Genomic DNA, 24,802 nt, shown 5'->3' on the forward strand with positions numbered 1-24,802 from the left:
AGGAGGTTTTGGCCCCACGGGTTTTCTGCACATGGCTCACCAGCCTCAGTCTGCAAACGAGACTTCTGTGTGGTCAGCTCGCTCAGGCTCCTCTGAATTTCCTCATTCTTGCCCCTGGCCTCACTTAACTGATCTTCCAGGGTTCGGCAGATTTTTTCCAGATTTGCCTGAAGGATTCAGAAAGGGGAGCAAAGTCAGTCGGCAAAGTCAGGTTTGAATGACCACGGAGTCTGTCTGATGGAAAGCCTTGAGCCGCCCCACCCCCCGCAGCACCTTGGATTTCGACACACTCTCCATGCTGCTGGAGAGGTCATCAATCTCCAGCTTGAACTCGCTCTTCTCCTTCTCCAGCTTCTGCTTGACCCGCTGCAGGTTGTCAATCTGCTCCCCAAGCTCGGCCACACTATCCGCGTGCTTCTTCCTCAGTGTGGCCACCATGGCTTCATGCTGCAGGGTGGCCTCCTCCAGGTCCCTGCGCAGCTTCAGGAACTCCGCCTCCCGCTTCTTGTTGAGCTCTATCTGCGTGGAGGTGACGCCTCCTGCCTCCTCCAGCCGCTCGCTCAGCTCCTCCAGCTCCCGGGCATAGTCGCTGCGCTGTTTCTCTGTCTTCGCGCGGGTGGCCCTCTCCGCCTCTATCTCCTCTTCCAGCTCCTCAATTCGAGCCTGTGGAGGGCAGCCGTTCACCCCGTGGGCAGTCGGCTCCCCACGGGGACTCTGATTGTCAAGAACAGGCTGGTTTCTCTTCCCATTAGACAAACTGAGTCTTAGACTCCCTCCACCAATGAATATTGCAAATTTCCTTTCAGATGAATTTTTTCTGCTCCAACATGGTAATTACTCCTGCAGTGACCAAACCTGAACATATTTCACTCAACTAAATGTTAAGTTTTAGTTGTTAACTTAAATACTTTAATTATGGATTTTGTCAGATGTTTTGGGAAAATGGTTCATCATGGCCAGGCCAGCCTAGCAGAAAGGGAACCATAAGGCAGGTGGCCCCACAGTCTTACCCACTTGCTCTAAATGGCTTATAGCAGACAGCACCCAGCTCACTGTAAGTGACCTCACATGGAAGAGAGAAATGCAGAGGGCTCCTACCTGCAACTCTTTGATTTTCTTCTGAAACTGGAGGCCCAGTGTCTGCTCATCTTCCACTTTGCTTTGAAGTTGACAATATTCAAAATCTTTCCTGTGAAGAGAAATGTAGAATGCATGAAGACAAAATACACAGTAACTTGCAAAATGGAAGCCAGTGGTTGAAGGACATACTTCTTGAGCCTTTCGTCCAGCTGTTGCTTGTCATTCTCCAGATCTAATATGGACTCTTGGGCAAGCTTCAAGTCTCCTTCCAATTTCCTTTTGTTCCTTTCTAGGTCTACACGGAGCTTCTTTTCTTGTTCTAGGGAGCTTTCCAGCTGAAAAAGACACCATTTCCTTTTGGGAACAAATGCTTTGCAAGAGGACCCTTGAGGGCTCTTCCAACCCTGGAGTTCTAGGACTCCTGATGAGCATTATTTACTTACGTCTTCCACTTGCTGTTCCAGTTTGCTCTTGGTTTTGTTCAAAGAATTGACTTTGTCTTCTTCAGCTTGGAGGTCATCCAAGGCCTGCTGGTGGGCCTCTTGGAGGGCCTTCTTTTCCCTGGTTAACTTTGCAATTGTTTCATCTAACCCAGAGAGTTCCTCAGTAAGGTTTTTAACCTAAGAAGAATCCACAAGCAATTATAAGCTTGAAGTTTAGTTTGCAATGACTATATCAAGCTAGACACACCTACAATAAGAATACCTTGTTCTCTGTGGCATGCTTCTCCTTCTCAACCTTGGCCAGGGTCAACTCAAGGTCATCAATGTCTTTCTTGAGCTCTGAACATTCATCCTCCAGTTTCCTCTTCTTGGCCGTCAGCTCAGCATTGATCTCTTCTTCATCTTCAGCTCTCTCTGTCACCTCCTTGATCTTGGCCTCGAGCTGGAATTTGGCTTTGATCAGCTGATCGCATCTTTCCTCAGCATCCAACAAATTTTCGCTTTCCTTAAAAAAAAAAGAATAATAATTTCGTTGAGTGACGTAAGGTTTGTGACATTCCAGTATTTTGCTATATATGAAGTTCTTTATGAAGCATTTCAACTAAAAAGCAAAAATCCCCACCAATAACCAATTTTTCTAAATAAATATTCAAATCTGGAAGAGTTAAAAAAAAAAAGGTTGCTAAACACATACAGCTTGTACTTGGAGCTGCAGGTCATTCTTCTCTTGGACCAGCGTCACCAGTTTTTCCTCTAACTCCTTCCTTTTTGCCTCGGATTTGGCGAGTTCATCTTTGGTTTTCTGGAATTCTTCCTTCATGGTGGCCATCTCTTTCTCGGTCTCCGCGCTCTTGAGGAGGGGCTTGATCTTGAAGAAGAGTTTCATCCAGGGCCAGTGCTTGACGTTCATGAATGAGCGAATGTTGTACTGGATGCAGAAGATGGACTCCCTGAAAATAAGACATTGCTTATTTCTGAGAGAGACTCCCCTTCCCCAAAGAGCTCATGTTTGAACAAAGACCCTGCTGGACCTCCTCTGCACCATCTTCTGGAATTCCACGCGCATGAGGAACCCTCTGCACACAGCTTGTGTCCGGGTGATCAGTTTGGCCAGGCGGTCATCCCGCATCTCTTCCAGGGTTCCCAGCAAGCCAGCCTTGAAGAACACCTTATGGGGCAGAAGGGTGACATGAGTCAGTTTCCTGGAGAAGCTGTGTCAAGAAGACGAAAAGGCCAGCATCTGTCAGAACTGATGCATTACCTTGGTATGTCCAAATTTGTACTGAGTGTGGTCAATATCGATGGATGCCAGAAGCTTTTCACAGGCTTTCTTGCTGTCAATGAATTGTCCCTCAGGGATTGCACTGGCATTGAGCACTCGGTATCTGCATTGTAGACATGGAAATCATTGCAGACTGTTGGCAAAGACACAAACCTTGGAGAGCATGCATTTCAGGCCTCTCTTCCTATAGACAGAAGGCCAAGGTCCCAGGAGATGAAGGAATTAGCTCAGAGTCACATTGCTAGACAGCAGTCTAAAATCTAGGTCTCTTGACTCTTCGGCTGGAGCTTTCCCTGCCATTTTGTATATCAGATAAATTCCAGAGAAAAACATGGAAGAAACAAATATATATAAGTTGGCCAAATGGTAGGTTGTTCAGTTTACATGGAGGTCCATAACTGTTCTTTTGAAATGGGTCTTTTCATACCAATCTTTCTCCCTCTCAAATTCCAGTGTTCGTACATCTCATCCCCAAGCATATAGATCATATTTATTACACACCTTTGTTTAAAATCCCCATAGAGAATCCTGTTTGGGAACCCTTTCCTGCAGATGCGGATGCCCTCCAGGACACCGTTACACCGCAGCTGGTGCAGGACAAGGCTGTGTTCCATAGCCCCTGGGAACAGAAGCGAGATAGCAGACTTAACACAGAATTTCTTAAAAACTGAGAACCACCTAGGGAGCTAGCAGGTGTCTCACCTGGAGTTTTGGTTTCATTGGGAATTATACAGCGCACAAAGTGAGGGTGAGTAGTTCTTAAATTTGACATCAACTTGTTCAGGTTTTCCTAAAAGAAAAAAAAAATGACATTTGCCAGCCTACTGTAGGTTTTTATGAAGACAGAGATCCATTGTAATGAAAATAAGATCTACGTTTAAAATTTATCTTAAGTCCTAAGTCCTTTAGAACTTACGATAACTTAGATTTAACTCTGTCTTTTTTTTTTTTTTTTTTTTTTTTACAGAGTCTCGCTCTGTTGCCCATGCTGGAGTTCAGTGGCTCGATCTCGGCTCACTGCAACCTCCACCTCCTGTGTTCAAGCAATTCTCCTGCCTCAGCCTCCTGAGTAGCTGGGACTACAAGCCCTGTAAAATTAGCCACCACCAAGCCCAGCTAATTTTTTGTATTTTTAATGGAGATGGGTTTTCACCGTGTTAGCCAGGATGGTCGCGATCTTCTGACCTCGTGATCTGCCCGCCTCGGCCTCCCAAAGTGCTGGGATTACAGGAGTGAGCCACTGTGCCCAGCCTAACTCAGGCTTTTAATGGTCCTATGGCTGGAGGTGTAGGCTAGTAACTGATAGAATTGTCTTTTGTCTCCCAGTGAGCTGGAGGCTTGCCAGGTACAAAATGCTTTCTGAAATCAACTCAGATGATGGGTCCACTGGGAGCATGAGGTCTATTGCTGGTGTCCTTTAGGAAAATTGGAGAGTTTGTGCTGGAAACTCAGATCAGCCAACTCAGCTATCTTTGGTATAAGATAATAGTGATATTCTCATCCCACACTGGTTAGACCATATTTATTATATTTTATCATCTGTCACTTCACCTCAGTAAGTGACAGTAATCAGATTAAGACAACACTACTACTCTCAAATAAATCAAGCTTAGAATCTCAACATTGCTCATTTTGATATGACTTAAACCAATCATAAGCAAATAAACTTGTATTTTTCTTACCCTAAAAAGGGCAGAGACAGTTTGGAAGGAAGAACCCTTCTTCTTGGCAACTTTCTTCTTTCCACTGTCAGCTGAAAGCAGTAAAGGAGGACACGTGCTGTAGGTGCATCTAAAAGGTTTTTTGTTACTGCGGAACAAATGGAGGGAGATCACATGAACACAAAGCACTCCTCTTACCATCCGCCGTGGCAAATGTGGCATAGAGGTGTGCCAGGAGCCTGTTGGAGGACTTCTGGTACAGCCCGACCACGGTCTCGTTCAGAGGGTCCTTGTTCTTCTCCAGCCAGCCTGAGACACTGTAGTCCACGGTGCCTGCATAGTGGATCAATGAGAAGTGGGCCTCGGCCCTGCCTTTGACCACCTTGGGCTTCTGGAAGTTGTTGGACTTTCCAAGATGCTGGTCATACAGCTTGTTCTTGAAGGAGGTGTCTGTTGCCTTGGGGAACATGCACTCCTCTTCCAGGATGGAGAAGATGCCCATAGGCTGGATTGAAGGCAAGGCAAAGTGCAGAGGGGTAAATATATGCTGCAGTAATGAGCAGAAGAGTCTATGAGAAGAGCTTAGGGTGGGGATGGAACTGGATACCTTCTCGATGAGCTCAATGCAGGCAGCCAGGTCCATCCCGAAGTCGATGAACGTCCACTCGATGCCTTCCTTCTTGTACTCCTCCTGCTCCAGCACGAACATGTGGTGGTTGAAAAACTGTTGCAGTTTCTCGTTGGTGAAGTTGATGCACAGCTGCTCCAGGCTGTTATACTAATAAAGAAATAAAACATTCATGTGAAAAGTTAGACTTCTTTCAAAATCAAAGACAGTCAACGTTCCTTCTCATTGCCCCACGTTCTTGTCAAATGCATTAATGCTTTCAGATACAGTCACAATCTTCAAGGCCTGCCTCAGACCACATCTCCTCCTTGGAGTCTTCTGCAAACTTCCAGTTAGAAGGTGTTTCTCCCTCTCCTGAGTTCCCAAGGTCTGGGCATCTCTTGTGTACTTTATTTTGTAGTTACTCTTCAATGTGCCGTATTCTATTTCTTCTCTACTAGACTATAACTCATCTATTTTTTTCACCTGTATGTCTTGTACCTGGGAAACACTAAATATACACTTTGATGAGTGGCTATGCACTTCTTTTTTTTTTTTTTGAGACAGAGTCTTGCTCTGTCACCAGGCTGCAGTGCAGTGACACCATCTCAGCTCACTGCAACCTCTGCCTCCCAGGTTCAAATGATTCTCCTGCCTCAGCCTCCAGAGTGGCTGGAACTACAGGTGCATGCCACCACCCCCATCTAGTTTTTGTATTTTTAGTAGAGACGGGGTTTCACCATGTTGGCCAGGATGGTCTTGATCTCTTGACCTTATGATCTGCCTGCCTCGGCCTCCCAAAGTGCTGGGATTACAGGCATAAGCCACCATGCCTGGCCATGGCTATGCACAGTCTAGCACAGAACCAGTGGGATATTTATAGAAAATAGTATGTGATTAACTTATCAAATTCTCTGTATCTCTTTTATGGCAGTCCCTAAATCAGTGATTACATTTAATTTTTTTCTTTTATCCATTTGAAAATGTGCTTTAAAATTCCACTTAATAGACATCTTCTCCTCTTTTAAAATAATACAAACTCAGCCAGGCACGGTGGCTCATGCCTGTAATCCCAACACTTTGGGAGGCCGAGGCGGGTGGATCACTTGAGGTCAGGAGTTCGAGACCAGCCTAGCCAACATGGTGAAACCCCGTCTCTACTAAAAATACAAAAATTAGCCAGGAGTGATGGCACACACCTGTAATCCCAGCTACTCAGGAGACTGAAGCAGGAGGATCACTTGAACTCAGGAGGTGGAGGTGGCAGTGAGCCGAGATTGCGCCACTGCACTCCAGCCTGAGTGACAGGGTGAAACATAGTCTAAAAAAAAAAAAAAAACCCTAATACAAATCCTTCCAATAAGTACCGCTCCTCTATTCCATCTACTCTCCGTCTAGTTTCTTACAGAAAACTACAAGACAGCCACCTTGCTATTTTCCCTTTAGGATCATGAAACCAATTTCCCTCATATGAAGCCATATGAAAATATGAATATAAGTAACACAAACCTCAAAGATTTCAAAGCCTGCAATGTCCAAAACACCAATGAAGTGTTGTCTTGGAAGCTTCGTATCCAGTTGCTGGTTAATGCGAGTGACCATCCACAAGAACAACTTTTCATAAACTGATTTTGAAAGAGCATTCACAGCATGGTGAACCTATCAGGGGAAACATCAGCTAATGGGTACGAAGGCAGTGGCCAGCAGGGTCCTGCACCCTTTCCCGGCCTCGAAGCAGTTACCTGATCCACAGTTTGACCTTTGGTAACGTACTCATTCCCAACTTTCACTCTAGGAAAGCACAAAGCTTTCAGGAGGTCCGAAGAGTTCAGGCCCATCAGATAGGCTGTTTTGTCAGCCACTGGCAAGAAAACAAAGACAGTGCTTAGAAAAGTAGAAGAGCTGCTCTGAAAATCATCCAGAAATTTCAAAGTTTGGCTAAGTTCATCTTGATACGTTGTGCATTCCCTGTGACTAAAACGCATATACGTGGCCAACGGAAGCTAAGTCACTCAGAGAACATGATGGACTTTATGAAGAGGCAGGGCTGGGTTTCAGAAAGCCCTGGTCATCCCTCACTGCATCTGAAGCAAGACTATTCGAGTGATTCAGCAAAAGCGAGTGGTAACAATAGCTACGGGCATCTGAGGCCCAGAAAGGGTCATTCACTTCTCCAGATGGAAGGATTAATTGCTTTCAATTTTTTTTTTTTTTTTGAGACAGTCTCACTGTGTCGCCCAGGCTGGAGTGCAGTGGCGCAATCTCAGTGCATTGCAACCTCTGCCTCCTGGGTTCAAGAAACTCTCATGCCAGCAGGGCACAGTGGCTCACACCCGTAATCCCAACACTTTGGGATGCCAAGGCAGGCAAATCATTTGAGGTCAGGAGTTTGAATCTGGCCAGCATGGTGAAACCCCGTCTCTACTAAAAATACAAAAAAGTTAGCCGGGCGCGGTGATGTGTGCCTGTAATCCCAGCTACTCGGGAGGCTGAGGCAGGAGAATCACTTGAACCGAGGCGGCAGAGATTGCAGTGAGCCGAGATCATGCCACTGCACTCTAGCCTGGGCAACAGAGCAAAACTCTGTCTGACTCTCGTACCTCAGCCTCCTGAGTAGCTGGGATTACAGGCGTGCCCCACCACGCCCAGCTAATTTTTTTTAGTAGAGATGGGGTTTCACCATGTTGGCCATGCTGGTCTCGAACTCCTGACCTCAGGTGAGCTGGCCCCCTCAGCCTCCCAAAGTGCTGGGATTACAGGTGTGAGCCACTGTGCCTGGCTGGATTAATTGCTTTCAAAAGCAGCACCAAGTGACATCAGCAGATCAGCCACCTGCTCTGGTTTGTGGCCTGTCACACTGATTTTGTACCTTCTGTGCCGTCTGGTTCGGCCTGCTCCTCTCGCTGCTTCTGTTTGAACTTCATGTTCCCGTAGTGCATCACAGCTCCCGTCAGCTTGTAGAGCCCAGATTTCTCTTCTGGGGTGAAGCCCAGGATGTCAATGGCGCTCTGGCATGGAAAGGGCAGCACGTCAGTCAGTTGGCCCCGGTGATGGAGGAGGAACACCCACCCCTTCTGTTGGTTCCACTTACATCTGTAGCCAGCAGCTCCTCCGCATCATCTATGCTGGCCACCAGGATCTCCCCCTGGCTAATGAACGGGTAGTCATAAGGGTTGGTCGTAATAAGCAGCAGCTCTGAAATGACAAATAGTTCCAGGAGGTCATGCAGATGCAAAGAAAAAACCCACCCAGTGGAGTTGAGCTCCTGCACCCTGGGCTGGAACTTTTACCGCTGGATCCTAAATTGAACTTCGAATTAAAAATCTTTTAGACAGCTCCACAATACTCAGGCTGTCATGGAAAATATAGTCCAGGGAAGACTTTTCAGTCTCCCACACAATGGAGATGAAGCATCCTAGAGAGAACCTTTAAATTCCCTTGCCTGGCACGCTAATGGTGCATATCAGTGTCAGCTGGGAGAAGTTAATAGGGAAAACTGGCTGAGTGTGGGTCAGGACAAGAGCCAACCCAGGTGGTTTGGTATAATCATAGCCTTTTCTAAAATCTGTTGAAAAGCTGCAGCCTGTTTCCAAGCTGGAGACCAGAAGGCTGAGCAAATACAGCCAAAGAGCAAAGAAGCAGTGTGCATGGAAACGTCTGTGAGGGGCAGACAAGGGGCAGTGTGCAGGGCCTCCGTGGGCTTGATTATTCTGTTTGCTTTGGCGTCGCATTTGGCCGTAGGTTGTTTCTGTGCCAGAACACAAGGGGGCGCCAAAGGACAGGTGTTCAGTTGCTCAGGTTTTTATAAACCAGAGCTGATTGCCCAGCTGTTGCCCTCCATTTGATTAGGTTTTCAAATTGGCATGTCACTGCCCAGATAGCCACATCCCATTTCTAAAATAAACTTTTCCTGGCCAGGTGCAGTGGGTCACGCCTGTAATCCCAGCACTTTGGGAGGCCAAGTTGGGCAAATTGCTTGAGCCCAGGAGTTCAAGACCAGCCTGGGCAACATGGTGAAACCTCATCTCTACAAAAAATACAAAAAGTAGCCTGGTGTGGGGGCATGTTCCTGTAGTCGCAGCCACTCGGGAGGCGGGGGTTGGAGGATTGCTCGAACCCAGCAAGGTCAAGATTGCAAGTGAGCTGTGATCGTGCCACTGCTCTCCAGCCTGGGCATCAGAGTGAGACCTTATCTCAAAATAAATAAAATAAAATAAAATAAACTTTCCCTGTTGACTGTAGAGTCACTATATGTAGAGACAACTGTCCTCGGTCTAGTGATCAGAGTCAAACTGCCTAAAAGACCAGCCGCACTGGTGACTTCCTCACCTATGAGCTCAGGCTTCTTGTTAGAAAGAATCTGGTAGAAGATGTGGTAGCTTCTTTCAGCCTTCAGCTGGAAGGTGACTCTTGATTTTTCCAGCAGATCTGGAACACAAACACAGGACTCTCCTTCAGACTGTTCCCAGTTACTCTGAGACGCCATCAAATCCCCATGGATCTACTTACAAGTTTCAATATCTGCAGAGGCCAGCTTCCCAGTGGTTCCAAAATGGATTCGGATGAACTTGCCCTGTATGGGGCGGGATTCAGGACGAGACCAGATTCTACCATGGCCCAATAGTTCCTATTCATCTCACGGGTAATGTGAATAGGAGCCTATTCCCTCTAAAATTTTTGTTTTGTTTTGTTATGATTTTGAGACGGAGTCTCGCTCTGTCACCAGGCTGGAGTGCAGTGGCATGATCTGGGCTCACTGCAACCTCTGCCTCCCGGGTTCAAGTGATTCTCCTGCCTCAGCCTCCCGAGTAGCTGGGACTACAGGCACGTGCCACCACACCTGGCTAATTTCTGTATTTTTAGTAGAGACAGAGTTTCACCATGTTGGCCAGGATGATCTCGATCTCTTGACCTCGTGATCCGCCCGCCTCAGCCTCCCCAAGTGCTGGGATTACAGGCCTGAGCCTCTGTGCCCGCCGCCCCCCCCCTCCCAAAGTTTGAAATTAGATATGTCCTTCCTCTTCTCCCTTCTTCCCCTTCCAGTTTGGGGTTTCTCCTTATTTCCTTTTATTTATCCCTTTTATTCTATGCTCATCCCCTACCTCAACATATCCAGTCAACAAAGCAACTAAAGTGATTGTTTCAAGGTATAAATCAAACCATATCACTCCCTGGCTTATAGAATCCCTCAGTAGCTTCCTGTTACACTTCGAAAGGAATCCAAACTCCTTCTCATGGCCTATGGCTCCCACATGACCAGGTCTCTTTCTCTCTTCCACCTCATCTCATGGAACTGGCCCCTCTGCCCTCCTCCCTGCAACCACACAGACCCCCTGTAGGTGCCCTAACTGCACCAGGCCCTTCCCCACATCAGGGACTTGCCCTTCCTTCGTCCCCCCTCCTTCCTGTCATTTCAAATTGGGCTCCTTCTCATGCTGCGGCTCTCAGCTCCTATGCCAGCCCCTCAGAGAGACCTTCCCTGCCCACCCTGCCTAAAGCAAGCCTGACGCCCAGTTCCTCTCTTACACACGCTGTTCATTGAACTTGGCCTGAATTTATCTTTATCTGAAATGGTCTCGTTGGGCTGTTTTGTTTTTCATCATCTGTCGCCTCTGATCGCTACACTCTTTGAGGACAGGGCTCTTGCCTATTTTGTGAAGCACAAAGCAAATTCCATGTTAACCAAACTCAGACTCACAAAACGGGAGGAGTTGTCATTCCTCACAGTCTTGGCGTTCCCAAAGGCCTCCAGCAGGGGGTTGGCACTGATGATTTGATCTTCCAGAGTCCCCTAATGCAAGAAATTGAGGGAAGAAGAGGAAATTTTTTTTTTTTTTTTTTTTTTTTTGAGACGGAGTTACACTCTTGTTGCCCAGGCTGCAGTGCAATGGCACGATCTTGGCTCACCACAACCTCTGCCTCCCAGGTTCGAGCAATTTTCCTGCCTCAGCCTCCCACGTAGCTAGGAGGCATGCGCTACCATGCCCGGCTAATTTTGTATTTTTAGTAGAGATGGGGTTTCTCCATGTTGGTCAGGCTGGTCTTGAACTCCTGACCTCAAATGACCTGCCTTCCTTGGCCTCGCAAAGTGCTGGGATTACAGGCATAAGCCACTGTGCTCAGCCTGAGGAAACATATCTCTCTCTCTCTCTCTCTCTCTCTCTCTCTATATATATATATATAGATATTTTTTTTTTTTTTTTCTGAGACGGAGTTTCAATCTTGTTGCCCAGGCTGGAGTGCAATGGCTCAATCTTGGCTCACCGCAGCTTCCGCCTCCTGGGTTCAAGTGATTCTCCTGCCTCAGCCTCCCGAGTACCTGGGACTACAGGCATGCGCTACCATGCCTGGCTAATTTTGTATTTTTAGTAGAGACGGGGTTTCGCCATGTTGGTCAGGCTGGTCTCGAACTCCCTCCCGACCTCAGGTGATCCGCCCGCCTCGGCCTCCCAAAGTGCTGGGATATCAGGTGTGAGCCACTGAGCCCGGCTTGAGGAAATGTGTTTTTAAGCCACAAAATGACAGTAAAAAATGCTCACCCACTCTGTGACTCTGGCTTGCCCTGATAAAGCTCCACCCTCCTTGACTTTCCAATCCAAGGACCAACCAAATCAGCGGTATGTCTTACTCAAAACACTTCTGCCATTTTGTTATATTTGGCACTACAGTTCTTGACTGAACATTCTTTTAACACTTCAATCCTTGATTCTCCAGTCAGTTGACCGTGTTCATTTCATGCTGCTGTAATACATTTATTTCAAAAGGCTAGGATATGCTGTGAGTCACTCACATTGGTATATGTGATTCTGCCATAAAAGAACAAGCTCTCTGAGCCGTCTGCAGATTGACCTTTAAAGTTTAGCCCTAGAGCCTTGTCTTCTAAGAATCCCGGGATCTAGTCCTGTAAGATCAACTCCACACTGCGTTGTCTAAGATGACTGGCTGTCCTTCAAGATAGTAAATCCCAGCCTGCTCTCCATTCCCCGAAGAGGGGGGAATGTGAGGACATTTGGCCCCCTCATTCTGAGGTTAAGACCACGGTTAAAAGTGGAAGCAAAGCAAGCCTTTCTCTCCCATCCATACCTTCATTTTGGAGTCCTTCTTCTTGGCCAGGTCCCCAGTAGCTGCAATTGTTGCAAAGTACTGGATGACCCGTTTGGTGTTCACAGTCTTTCCTGCCCCGGATTCTCCGCTGTGCAGAGTGATCAAAAGAGAGAGAAAGAAACAAGTCTGTTAGTATAAACAGGCTTTCCAGGATGTCATACTGAGGCCTGTGCATGGTCTGAGCCATCCGTGACACACATTCACCACACTAATGTGATAGACCACTTGAGAAGGCAGAGGCCCAGGGCACAGGTGCCACAGCCACTTGCTCAGTTGACCCAAGTATGGGTAATTCCATTTTTCTGAGGCCTTATGCAGATCTTCCTGCCCATCCCCAAATTCATCTTTTTATTTTATTTTTTATTTATTTATTTTTTTAATTTTGAGACAGAGTCTCACTCTGTTGCCCAGGCTGGAGTGCAGTGGCGTGATCTTGGCTCACTGCAAGCTCTGGCTCTTGGGTTCATGCCATTCTCCTGCCTCAGCCTCCCAAGTAGCTGTGAATACAGGTGCCCGCCACCACACTCGACTAATTATTTTTTTGTATTTTTTTAGTAGAGATGGTGTTTCACCATGTTAGCCAGGATGGTCTTGATCTCCTGACCTCATGATCCACCCGTCTCGGCCTCCCAAAGTGCTGGGATTACAGGCGTGAGCCACTGTGCCCAGCCTGGTCTTTTTATTATACACTGTGCTCCAAACACTTTCTAGTGAACAGAGTAGAGCCAGTGGACACTTGGTCACAGCTATGAAACCACTCTATGCCATGGATACTTACGTGATCAGAATGGACTGGTTTTCACGATCTGCCAGGGGAAAAAATAAAATAGAGTTGATGGCAATAGAAAAAGAGCTTCCTGATTCTACCCAACTCTCAAGCAGCCAGAGTTAAATTGCACAATTCCTCTTTCTTTATATTTTTTGTTTAGCCTTAGGCGGGAATCTGAAGAGCCTCCATCTGCTTTTTATTTTATTTTTAACTGACAAATAATAATTGTATATATTTATAGAGTACAACATGATGATTTGATGTATGTTTATATGGCAGAATGATTAAATCAAGCTAACTAACAAATACATCACCTCACATACTTATTTTTTTGTAGAGAAAACATTTAAAATATACTATTTTAGCCATTTTGAAATATACAATGCATTATTACTTATCGGAGTCACCATTCTGTGGGACAGATCACCAGCACTGATTTCTCCTGTCCAGCTGTACCCTTTGGTCAATATTGAAAGCCTCCTTCTTGAGACTGAGACTCAGAGAGGTCAAGTCTCTACTCAGAATCAGCCAGTGGCAGCCAGGCATGGTGGCTTAAGCCTGTAATCCCAGCATTTTGGGAGGCCAAGGCGGGCGGACCATGAGGTCAGGAGTTTGAGACCAGCCTGGCCAACACAGTGACCCCTGTCTCTATTAAAAATACAAAAAATCGGGCGGGGCGCAGTGGCTCACGCCTGTAATTCCAGCACTTTAGGAGGCCGAGGCGGGCAGATCATGAGGTCAGGAGATCGAGACCATCCTAGCTAACACGATGAAATCCCGTCTCTACTAAAAATACAAAAAAATTTACCAGGTGTGGTGGCGGGCGCCTGTGGTCCCAGCTACTCCGGAGGCTGAGGCAGGAGAATGGCGTGAACCCAGGAGGCGGAGCTTACAGTGAGCTGAGATCGCACCACTGCACTCCAGCCTGGGCAACAGAGCAAGACTCCATCTCAAACAGAAAACAAAAAACAAAACAAAAACAAAAAATAGCCAGATATGGGGTGGTGCACACCTGTAGTCCAAGCTACTTGGGAGGCTGAGGCAGGAGTATCGCTTGAACCCAAGAGGTGGAGGTTTTGGTGAGCTGAGATCACGCCACTGCACTCCAGCCTGGGCAACATAGCAAGACTCCATCTCAAAAAACAAACGAACAAAAAAACCAGCCAGTGGCTTCTCGTTGTTCTTGTCGTATTAGGGTGAACTATGTAAAATGGTCAGTCTTTAGTTTTGACCCATGAAAACATCCATTTCCGTTTTGCATGTTCTAACTTGCATTAAATCCAAACTCGTCACCTTGGCATGTGGGGCCCTACATGATGCGGCCCCTTTCTGCCTCTTTTGGCTCCTTCTTCCTCCATTCCCTGTGCTAAACACCAGATGGGGTCCAGCCTGGGACTAAGGGGCAGCTGCCTTACACCTCATGCAGTGCCTGCTCCAGCACCCCATGCTTCCTCCTGGGAGACTCACCAGTCAGCATGAACTGATAGGCGTTGTCAGAGATGGAGAAGATGTGGGGCGGGGCCTCCTGGCGCTTTTTGCCTCGGTAGCCTTCCACCACCTCGGGGTTGTACACCGGCAGCCACTTGTAGGGGTTGACAGTGACACAGAAGAGGCCCGAGTAGGTCTGTGGGAGGAAAAACATATACGTGTGTATATGCATGTATATGCGTATGGAAAACCCCTTGCCTTTATTATTATTATTATTATTTTATTTATTTATTTATTTATTTTGAGATGGAGTCTTGCTCTGTCACCAGGCTGGAGTGCAGTGGCACAATCTTGGCTCACTGCAACCTCCACCTCCTGGGTCCAAGTGATTCTCCTGCCTCAGCCTCCCGAGTAGCTGGGACTACAGGCACACGCCATCACACCCGGCTAATTTTTGTATTTTAGTAGAGACGGGGCTTCACCACGTTAGCCAGAATGGTCTCGATCTCTTGACCTCATGATTCACCCGCCTCGGCCTCTCTAAGTGCTGGGATTATAGGCGTAAGCCACCATGCCCGGCCGCCTTTATTATTATCTCATGTTTCTTTGGGATAAACTTATAAAGGGGGGAAGCTACCATTCCTGTTTATAGTGAGGCACTGCGACTCAAAAAGGGGAGTAGCGACCCTCCCACAGTTGGTAAGTCACAGCGCCCCGTGACCAAGCCTGGCCCCAGCTTCCCCGCTCTCCGGTTCCTGGTCCTCCTTCCCACCTTCCTTCTTCCTGCCCCATCCACCTCTTGCTTTCTTGTCTTCTTTCTCCTCCCTCTTTGTCTTTTGTTCATCGGCTAGGCAAGTACTCATCTTCCAGAATCCCACGGCCCACACACATACTCTGCCTCCCTCCCCCGCCCGCATATCTAATGCCCCAGGGAAACCACGGCGAAAGCTCTCGCTGACGTAGATCATCCAGGATGTGTAACGGTCCTTCAGGTTGTACAGCACGGCTGGCTCATTCAGGTGCGTCAGCATGGCCATGTCTTCGATCCTGTCGAACTTGGGGGGGTTCATGGCATACACATCCTCTGGTTTGACCACCAGGGTCTAAAAGGGAAGAGGCACAGTGCTTCACTAAGATTGTCTGCACGTTTTGTTTTTTTTTTTTTTTTTTGAGACAGAGTCTCGCTCTGTCGCCCAGGCTGGAGTGCAGTGGCGTGATCTAGGCTTACTGCAAGCTCTGCCTCCCGGGTTCACGTGCAGGGCGGTTTTTAATGCCTTTTTCCTTCATGCCCAACCCAATGATACTATTTCCTTTACTTGTCTCTTTTATTTTCCTTCTTTCTTTCTTTCTTTTCTTCTTTCTCTTTCTTCCTTTCCTTCCTTCCTTTCTTTCTTTTTCCTTCCTTCCTTCCTTCCTTCCTTCCTTCCTTCCTTCCTTCCTTCTTTCCCTCCCTCCATCCCTCCATCCCTCTGTCTCTCTTTCTTTCTTTGTTCTTTCCTTTTTTTGCTTTTTACTTTTCTTGGGACATTTCCAGATTCTCTTGCTCTAGATTTTAGAAGCTAGTGAGGTCCAGAATTCCTTGCAGCACCCCCACGATGACTTGGGCCAGAATGTCGTGGGCTGCAGTGCTCATCCCCTTCATGATACAAGGAGGCCGCTATTTCATTGAGCTTGTGGTCCCCTAGGATCCCTGACACATTTTCCTTACTTCCTTGGTCAGATGGCCATTGCTAGAAGAATTTGGGACAAATCTAGGCTACCAAAGGAGGGTGTTCTGAAACAGCTCTCCTTCATATTGAACTCCCAAATCCACACCCTTGGGACGCGTGGAGCTGGGCCCCTCTGGCCTACAGTGAACATGGACAAAAATACCTGAAAACTAATTGTTTTAATCAGCCACAGCCAGACTCTATTCCCACCCTGGAACCTGAGGCCAGTATTCACTCTGCTTTCTCCGAGGACACCTGGGAAGCCCCAGGCTATGTCGTATGTGGCATTCCAGTGCTGGAGCCACATCTGGAAGTGGCTGGGGTTGGGCAGATGCATACCCCAGACAAGCACAAGGACCAGGTGGAGGGCCAGAGACCTGTGGAGGGTGCAGAGTCTTACCCTGTTGTCCTCAGTTTCCACGGTGACCTTCCCATCCTGAGAACTCTTGATTTTCCCCTTGGCATATTCTTCCTTTGAGTCCACCACAAAGCAATACGTCTTGGCATCAAAGGGCTGGTTCTGAGCCTCGATCCTCTCCTTTTCTGACTTCCGGAGGAAAGGAGCGGCTATGCCGAACACTTCCATTTCAGTGTCACTACTCATGGTGTCAGCTGGAAGGCAAACCCACCCAGTGAGCTCAGCTGCCCCTTTGCCAAGCACCCAGCAGCTCCAGGCCTGTCTCAGCCTCCGCCCTGCCCTCCTTCAGCCGCAGGAGCCCTCAGAGTCAGGGCCCCAGGAACCAGGTTGTCCTCATGCCTCGAGGAGCTCCACCCAAAGGGCTTCAGTGCTGGGAAATCACACGGGTGCATATTTATTGAGGGGCTACTCTGGGCGACAGGCTTACAGCCTATTTAACCCAAGCTCCTCAAGCATCTGAGGCTTGAACTGGCGATAAGGGGTTTGGAAGTGAGCACCAACCACTCTTGGGACCGCCTTTTCCGCTTCTGTGACACCCAGGTGTTGCTGAGGGAACGTTTAAAAATAAACACCATTAAAAAAATAAACACCTTCTTCAAAGAGAGTGTGCTAGCGGCAAAGAGCAAAGATATTTTTGAACCATTTCAATCAAGGTGGCTACATGCTCGCATGCGGGAACCTGCCTTTTGCTTCCTTGGGTTGCTAAGAACAAAAGCAAGTATCTGACATCAGCATCTGTTTGACAGTCCCCCAAATGCCACCTCCTCTCCCACCTGACCTGTCCTTGTCTTTTGTTTTGAGACAGAGTCTCACTCTGTCACAGGCTGGAGTGCGGTGGCGCGATCTCTGCTCACTGCAACTTCTGCCTCCCGGGTTCAAGTGATACTCCTGCCTCAGTCTCTTGAGTAGCTGGGATTACAGGCACTTGCCACCATGTCCTGCTAATTTTTGTATTTTTAGTAGAGACGGGGTTTCACCATGTTGGTCAGGCTGGTCTCGAACTCTTGACCATGTGATCCACCTGCCTCAGCCTCCCAAAGTGCTGGGATTACAGGTGTGAGCCACTGCACCCGGCCATGACCTGTCCTTGTCTAAACATGCTAGTTCCCCTGTCCCCCTGTGCCCTTATGGCTGGTGGGAGGAGGGAGGAAGGAACTGGCAAGCTTGGAATGCCTGGAGACCTCCAACAGCTGAGGGACAGGGCCCAACTTCTCACCTGAGAGTCCCACCTGCAGGGTGAGAGCAGAAGACAGCAGCAGCCAGGAGATCGCAGACCTGGAATAATATGCACAAACGCAACTTAGCGGCACTTGGGGTGGCTGCATCCATGCAGAATCGGCTTCTGATGAGTTCACTAAAAAGAATAAAGGGGCCCGGCGCCATGGATCACACCTGTAATCCCAACACTTTGGGAAGCCGAGGCGGGCAGATGGCCTGAGGTCAGGAGTTTGAGACCAGTCTGGCCAACATGATGAAACCCCATCTCTACTAAAAATAAAAAATAAATTTAAAAAAATAGCTGGGCGTGGTGGCAGGTGCCTGTGATCCCAGCTGCTCTGGAGGCTTAGGCAGGAGAATTGCTTGAACCTGGGAGGCGGAGGTTGCAGTGAGCCGAGGTTGTGCCATTGCACTCCAGCCTGGGCGACAAGAGCAAAACTCCGTCTCAAAAAAAACAACGAAAAAAATTAATACTTTAAAGAGGCAGGCTGGAAGAACAGATGGGACATGACCCACAGGAAGCCAGGCAGGGAGGAAAAACCCTCAGCTGTGCGAAATCTGGTTTCTCCCAGCCTGCACTGGCACCTTCTTCAGTCTTCCTGACTCCCGTTTAGAATCGGACAGCAGGGACCGCATCCCAGCTTAAAGCCAACGGTTCGAGGGCAGGGTCAGGTCTCCTTGTCTGTGAGCAGGCGATATCTCTGAGATTAATTTACATGCAATGCCCACAGCCAATGTGGTCTTGAGAGGACAAGACAAGACACCTGGCAAATGTACAGCCCAGGTGGGGAAGGTGAGGGCAGGGTGAGGCCCCCTGTCCTGTTGACCCTTCATGAGTCACAGAGGCAATGGGAGAAGGACAAACCGTGGCAGCTGGGCTCACGGGGCATCCAAAAGGATCCTGCCCAAGAGGACACTTGGAGAGGAGGACAGGGGAGAGTGGGTGGAGGAGAGAGAACCTGCAGGGCTCCTGCTTGGGGGAGGTGCTGGAGCCAGAGGGTGCTGGGTGTTTGGGCCCAGGGAAACCTCGCTCTCTGTACCTCGCTTATCCTAAGAAAACTCAGAGAGGCATGAGGCGCCACCTCACCAGAGCCAGGCAGGGCTGGGGCGCCATGCACGGGGCTCCTCACCAGAGCCAGGCAGGGCTGGGGCGCCACGCACGGGGTGTGGATGTGCTCACCGGGTGGGTGTGCTCCAAGCAGCTGAGACCTAGAAGAGGAGCCTGTGACTTACCTCCGCCCACAAGCGAGCCACAGAGGCCTGGCCGCTCCCCGGGGCTTTTATAGGCCATTGGTAACCCCCATGGCTCATTCCTTCTCTATATTTGGAAAGAGGATGAGCTGCCCCCCAAGCCGAGAACCAGCTTCTTGCACACGTATTTTTGTCGTTGCCAAGGGAAAGGTATAATTAGAAATGAGCAGGATCCATCACCATTTTCCGACTGCAGAATGTCAGGAGCTTGGGATGCCTTTCTTTGAACCTGGGGCTGGTGCTCCCTCACCTGATGGAATGACATGGCCTCACTCTGGGGGAAGGTGGGGGGGGGGCAGCCGCCTCCGTTCTCAGGCGCTCATCACACCCTGAAGGCCGCGTGAGCCCCCAGCTCATGGGGACCCAGGACTGAAGTCGGGGGCTTGCTTAGAAACCTCATCATGTGGAAAAATGAATAAGATTAAGGGTGAAAAGTTGAAATCCTTTTGGAATTTCGAGCAAGATTGTGTCACGACCTTGGGTTGTGATTGCAAAACCTGTGCCAGGAATAATTAATAATAATAATAATTAATAGTAATAATTCCCCTCCCCGCCTTGCCCTCTTCTCCCTTTTCCTCCTTCTACTCCCCTCCTTCTTTCTCTTCTCTTCTCCTATGCAACGTTCTCTCATTAGTATCATTATTAACTTAATTATTTCTTAAGCTCTAATAGGACCAGCAAGTAAGTTAGTGACGTGGATCTATGCCGCCAGCTCGTATTCCCAGCGACAGCTGCCTGAGGACCCGTGGCTATTAAGATAGATTACCAATTAGGAAAGACCAGCTGCTGGCTGGGATGGGGTAGGGGGAACGGTGGTGGCCTGCAGAGAAAGGGCGGACAAGTGGGGGCTGTCTAACAAATGTGGTCATCTCTAAATCAGGAGTGGAAAAATAAAGCTTCAAGAGAAGAGTAAAGTATGTCGGACGCTTTTGCCCATTCTTGTTCTGCTTTTTTTTTCTTGACAAATCTTTGGGAGGATGGCTGAGTGGGCATCCTGTGGTTGCTTATTCTAAATAGAACTGTTTGTCCATATTTCCCATAGAAACCGCCCCTTCCGTACACAGCGGTATCAAGCCCCGATGTGGAGGCCACTCCATGAGGTGTGCGTGGGACCGGGGAGGCAGGGCTGCAGTCTCAGGGTGAAGGCACGTGTATGAAACATTCACTGTGCTCTGGCCTGTACACACAGTGCTTCGAGAAGATGCAGAGGAAACAGAAGATGCAGCCTTTACCCTCAAGGGTTTGTATTCTAAATGATGAGTCCCGCGGATGCTACAGACGCATTTACAAAATTGAGGTGATTTCATATCGAAGCAGCACATGTTTATGAAGCGCCTGTTCCGTGAATGCCAGGCAAGGCCAGTGGCCGCCAACGGAGTCAGTTGGGCAGGGCTCACTTTCCCCTTGGCTGCCCACCAGCCACTGAGCATTGCTCCTGCCCACTGCCCCTCTCCCTCCAGGTGAGACTGCCATGTCCATCCTTGGAGCCCCTCCTCATCCAAGGAGAGGGTAACTGTCACTCCTAAAGTGTCCATCCATGTCGTGAAGGGAGTGGTCCCCTGGGGCTCTGCCCTGTTGGCCCAGTGATGCACTGGCAGAGGCTGCTGTGCGATTGGCGGGCTGTCTCCTTGGGAGTCCTGGTCAGGGCAGCCATGGACAGGTAAATATCACCAAGGGGAGCAGCGGTGTTAACAAGCTCCGTGCAGGGGACAGGGCGAGCGGTCCTGGCTACATCTCCAGCAGTGGCATATGCAGGGCAGGCTGTGGGTGGGGCGGGGGTGGGCGTGGCAGCTTGCAGTTTCTATGTCAACACCCAGACCTGTTCACAGGAGGAACTGTGTGGAAATGAAATAGGGGGCAATTTTGCTTTTTCCCTTTTGCAGTGACCAGTGTACTCATCTATCTATATAACTACATCCATACTCACCTCCAGGAGACAGAAAAGAAATATTTCATTCAACATTTCTTTCAGTTCCCTTAAGAGAGCACCCATATCACATTAGGACCTAACACAAGCTCTAAAATGCTGATGGTTTCTTGCCTGGCTTTCCGCACTGTCCTTCCTTCCTTCTCTTCATCAGAATTCTTCATCTTCACCAAACAAATAGAAGTGAATCTAGGAGAAAATGTCATAGACTCCTAGAGTGTTCAGCTGTGAGATCTTGGCAGTTTCTTTTAGTCTGGATCATTCCTCCTGTCTTATGTATTTATTTTTCAGTAATATAGACATCACTGGACACTTTTTATGTGTCAGGCACAGAACCCAGAACTTCCAGGGTGACCCACATGGAGATGGCCTGGTCCCTGCCTTCAAAGAGGCGTTGGTCTCTAGGGGTGAGAAGAGGGGGACACATTCCCCCAGATGAACTGTGTGGTACAAGATCAAAGGTGTTGAGTGGACCAGAAAGGCACCCAATGCTGATGGCGTTCGAAGGAGGGAGAAAGAACATCCTGCTGAACCGTCTCCTTGGCTGAACTGTCTCCTTTTCAGATGAGGAAACTGAAGGCAGGAGCCACAGGAAGCTTCCTGGAGGCCGTGGGAAGAGGGCCAGCATCAGGGATGGAGGTCAGCTCTCCAGGAGATATCCCGCAGTGGCTGGAAGGGATGGCACCCACGGCAGTCTGGAGAGCAGTTGAAAAGCTGGATACGAGGAATCACAAAGTCTGGTAATTTGGAAACGTATCTTTAGGAGAGGTGAGAACTGCATGTGCTTCCACAGCAGCGGGTCGGAGCAGGAGGAGCATGGAGCTGAGAGTCCTACAGGCCCGGGTGTGGATCCTGGCGTGCCTGCTTGCACACCACGTGATGGCAGGCAGTGTGCTTCTTTGAGCCTTCGTCTTCTCCTCTGTAAAATGGGGGTGACATACCTACCTCCCAGACTAGTTATGTGCATTCAGCGGGATATCCCAACATCGCACACACCGTGCCTCGCGCTGTGTTTGGTGCGTTGCAGGTGTTTGCCAGGTATAAGTTTTCTTCTCTACCTGCAGTTTATGGCACAGTATGACTGGTTTCCTTAATGAGAACCCTGAGTAAATTACACTGAATATATATTTTATTGAGATAGGGGAGGGAGAAAGAGACATATGTAATATTAAAAAAAAGTTTCTGGCCAGGCGCGGTGGCTCATGCCTGTAATCCCAGCACTTTGGGAGGCCGAGGCGGGTGGATCATGAGGTCAGGAGCTCGAGACCATCCTGGCTAACACAGTGAAACCCCGTCTCTATTAAAAATACAAAAAAAAAATTAGCCGGGCGTGGTGGCGGGCGCCTGTAGTCCCAGCTACTCGGGAGGCTGAGGCAGAAGAATGGCATGAACCCGGGAGGCGGTGCTTGCAGTGAGCCGAGATTGCGCCACTGCACTCCAGCCTGGGTGACAGAGTGAGACTCTGTCTCAAAAAGAAAAAAAAATTTCTATCCAGCCAGGCGTGGTGGCTCATGCCTGTAATCCCAGCACTTTGGGAGGCCGAGATGGGTGGATCACTTGAGGTCAGGAGTTTGAGACCAGCCTAGCTAACAGGGTAAAACCCTGACTCTACTAAAAAAAAATACAAAAATTAGCTGAGTGTGGTGGTGGGTGCCTGTAATCCCAGCTATTCGAGATGCTGAGGCAGGAGAATTGCTTGAACCCAGGAGGCAGACGTTGCAGTAAGCCAATATTGTGCCACTGCACTCCAGCCTGGGCAACAGAGTGAGACTCCTTATTTTATTTATTTATTTTTTTTGAGACAGAGTTTTGCTCTTGTTGCCCAGGCTGGAGTGCAATGGTGCTATCTTGGCTCACCGCAACCTCTACCTCCCAGGTTCAAGCAATTCTCCTGCCTCAGCCTCCCGAGTAGCTGGGACTACAGGCATATGCCACCACGCCCGGCTAATTTTTGTATTTTTGGTAAAGATGGGTTTTCACCATGTTAGGCTGGTCTCGAACTCCTGACCTCAGGTGATCCACCTGCCTCAGCCTGCCAAGGTGCTAGGATTACAGGTGTGAGCCACGGTACCCAGCATGAGACTCCATCTAAAAAAAAAAAAAAAAAAAAAAATTCCATCCAAAGAGAAAAATCTTAAAGAAGAGAGTCTCTTGCTGCTTCAAGAGATAGCTTCAGGAGTGGAGTGAACTGGATCCTCTTTTGAAATTCCTCCTCTGATGAACAGGGGACAGATGACTTCGTGGTATATTATTAGCCAGCTTTTGAGAACAGAAGGAGCCCTTACTGTCTCAGCCATCAAACAGCCAGGGATAATCCCCATAGCCAGGGCAGAGAGCTGCATTTATCCCTTGATGGGCTGGAAAATATATGTATCGTGTCTCAAGAATGCAGGCCGGCTCAGCAGGCAATGAATCAGGCAGCTGCCCCTCCTTCACGATGCTCGGTCACTTCCTGCCCAGCTATTTTCTCTACCGCTGCTGTTTGATGTTCAGTCCTGAGAACGGACACTGGGGCTCCCAGCTTCGCAGCAGCATTCCCAGTACCGCTCCCTGCCAGAGCGTGAAGTCAGCCTTGGAGAGCACATGGCTCCTGGATCAAGAGCCTTCTCCATGCCCCACTGTGATGGGGATTAGGTGTCACTAGAAATGAGGAACTCGGTTATCCTGAGCCAAGACCATTCCCTGGCATTGAGGCGAAGGGTGGGGGTACTAAGCCAAAATGCCCAGAGTCCCAGGTAGAAATTCAAGAAGAGAGAGGCCATTAACTCTCCTTTTAGTTCAATTCAACTATATGCACCTTCCCCAGCTTTCTTTCTTTCTTTCTTTCTTTCTTTCTTTCTTTCTTTCTTTCTTTTTCTTTCTTTCTTTCCTTTTTGAGACAGGGTCTCACTCTGTCACCCAGGCTGGAGTGCAGTGGCGCGAACTTGGTTCACTACGACCTCGGCCTCCCAGGTTCAAGTGATTCTTGTGCCTCAGCCTCCCAAGTAGCTGGGATTACAGGGAGGCGCCACCATGCCAGGATAATTTTTGTATTTTTAGTAGGGACAGGGTTTTGCTATGTTGGTCAGGCTGGTCTCAAACTCCTGTCCTCAAGTGATCCACCGGCCTTGGCCTCCGAAAGTGCTGGGATTACAGGCAGGTGCCACCACGCCTGGCCCCCAACTTTCTATCATGAAAAATGTCAAGCACATAGGTAAGTACAAAGCATAATAAATGAACATCCATATCTAAATGCGACCACTGTTAACACTTTGCCAGTTTGCTTTCTCCCTCTCTCCCTTCTCTTTCTTTCTCTGTAGCTAAGTCTTACTTTGCTGTGCCATTTGAAAGTAGTAGACATTATGCAAATTCACCCTTAAATATTCAGTGTGTATCTCCTAAGAAAAAGGACAATCTCCAAAATGCCATTGTTTTACCCAATAAAATTAGCAATAATTCTATATCACGTCTTATGCAGTTCGCATGTAAATTTTTCCAGTTCTTCCAACAATAGTTTAGCTGGGTTCTCCCCAACCCCCAAGTAAAGACGGACTCTTTTTTTAGGCATTACACTTGATGGTTATGTCTCTTTAGTTTCTTTTAGTCTGGATCATTCCTCCTACCTTATTTATTTATTTTTCGGTAATATAAACATTATCGGGGCCGGGTGCAGTGGCTCACACCTGTAATCCCAGCACTTTGGAAGACTGAGGTGGGTGGATCACCAGAGGTAAGGAATTCAAGACCAGCCTGGATAACATGCTGAAACCCTGTATCTGCTAAAAACACAAAAATTAGCCGGGTGTGGTGGTGGGCACCTGTAATCCCAGCTACTCAGGAGGCTGAGGCAGGAGAATCACTTGAACCTGGGAGGCAGAGGTTGCAGTGAGCCGAGATGACACCACTGCACTCCAGCCTGGGTGACA

General features: G+C 48.5%; 1 protein-coding gene across 1 annotated transcript in view; it reads right to left on the minus strand.

The window, feature by feature from the left end:
* The window catches only part of LOC116459448 (myosin-3), a 28,669-nt gene extending 9,696 nt beyond the window's left edge, over positions 1 to 18,973 (minus strand). The window contains exons 1-28 of the mRNA XM_032140040.2: positions 18,953 to 18,973; positions 17,718 to 17,776; positions 16,484 to 16,695; positions 15,334 to 15,477; positions 14,414 to 14,570; positions 12,956 to 12,983; positions 12,157 to 12,265; positions 10,772 to 10,864; positions 9,583 to 9,646; positions 9,403 to 9,501; positions 8,165 to 8,268; positions 7,943 to 8,081; positions 6,816 to 6,934; positions 6,583 to 6,732; positions 5,074 to 5,244; positions 4,665 to 4,971; positions 4,488 to 4,558; positions 3,508 to 3,595; positions 3,307 to 3,424; positions 2,785 to 2,908; positions 2,555 to 2,691; positions 2,218 to 2,473; positions 1,786 to 2,028; positions 1,524 to 1,700; positions 1,270 to 1,415; positions 1,099 to 1,189; positions 274 to 663; positions 41 to 167 (exon numbers count right to left, since the gene is read on the minus strand). Coding sequence (XP_031995931.1) covers positions 41 to 167; positions 274 to 663; positions 1,099 to 1,189; positions 1,270 to 1,415; positions 1,524 to 1,700; positions 1,786 to 2,028; positions 2,218 to 2,473; positions 2,555 to 2,691; positions 2,785 to 2,908; positions 3,307 to 3,424; positions 3,508 to 3,595; positions 4,488 to 4,558; positions 4,665 to 4,971; positions 5,074 to 5,244; positions 6,583 to 6,732; positions 6,816 to 6,934; positions 7,943 to 8,081; positions 8,165 to 8,268; positions 9,403 to 9,501; positions 9,583 to 9,646; positions 10,772 to 10,864; positions 12,157 to 12,265; positions 12,956 to 12,983; positions 14,414 to 14,570; positions 15,334 to 15,477; positions 16,484 to 16,687 — 3,856 coding nt within the window. The 5' untranslated portion in view covers positions 16,688 to 16,695; positions 17,718 to 17,776; positions 18,953 to 18,973. The remainder of the gene's footprint in view (positions 1 to 40; positions 168 to 273; positions 664 to 1,098; positions 1,190 to 1,269; positions 1,416 to 1,523; positions 1,701 to 1,785; positions 2,029 to 2,217; positions 2,474 to 2,554; positions 2,692 to 2,784; positions 2,909 to 3,306; positions 3,425 to 3,507; positions 3,596 to 4,487; positions 4,559 to 4,664; positions 4,972 to 5,073; positions 5,245 to 6,582; positions 6,733 to 6,815; positions 6,935 to 7,942; positions 8,082 to 8,164; positions 8,269 to 9,402; positions 9,502 to 9,582; positions 9,647 to 10,771; positions 10,865 to 12,156; positions 12,266 to 12,955; positions 12,984 to 14,413; positions 14,571 to 15,333; positions 15,478 to 16,483; positions 16,696 to 17,717; positions 17,777 to 18,952) is intronic.
* Between the last annotated feature and the right edge of the window lie 5,829 nt (positions 18,974 to 24,802).

This window comes from Hylobates moloch, unplaced genomic scaffold, assembly GCF_009828535.3.
Source record: "Hylobates moloch isolate HMO894 unplaced genomic scaffold, HMol_V3 SCAFFOLD_19, whole genome shotgun sequence".
Lineage (NCBI taxonomy): Eukaryota > Metazoa > Chordata > Mammalia > Primates > Hylobatidae > Hylobates > Hylobates moloch.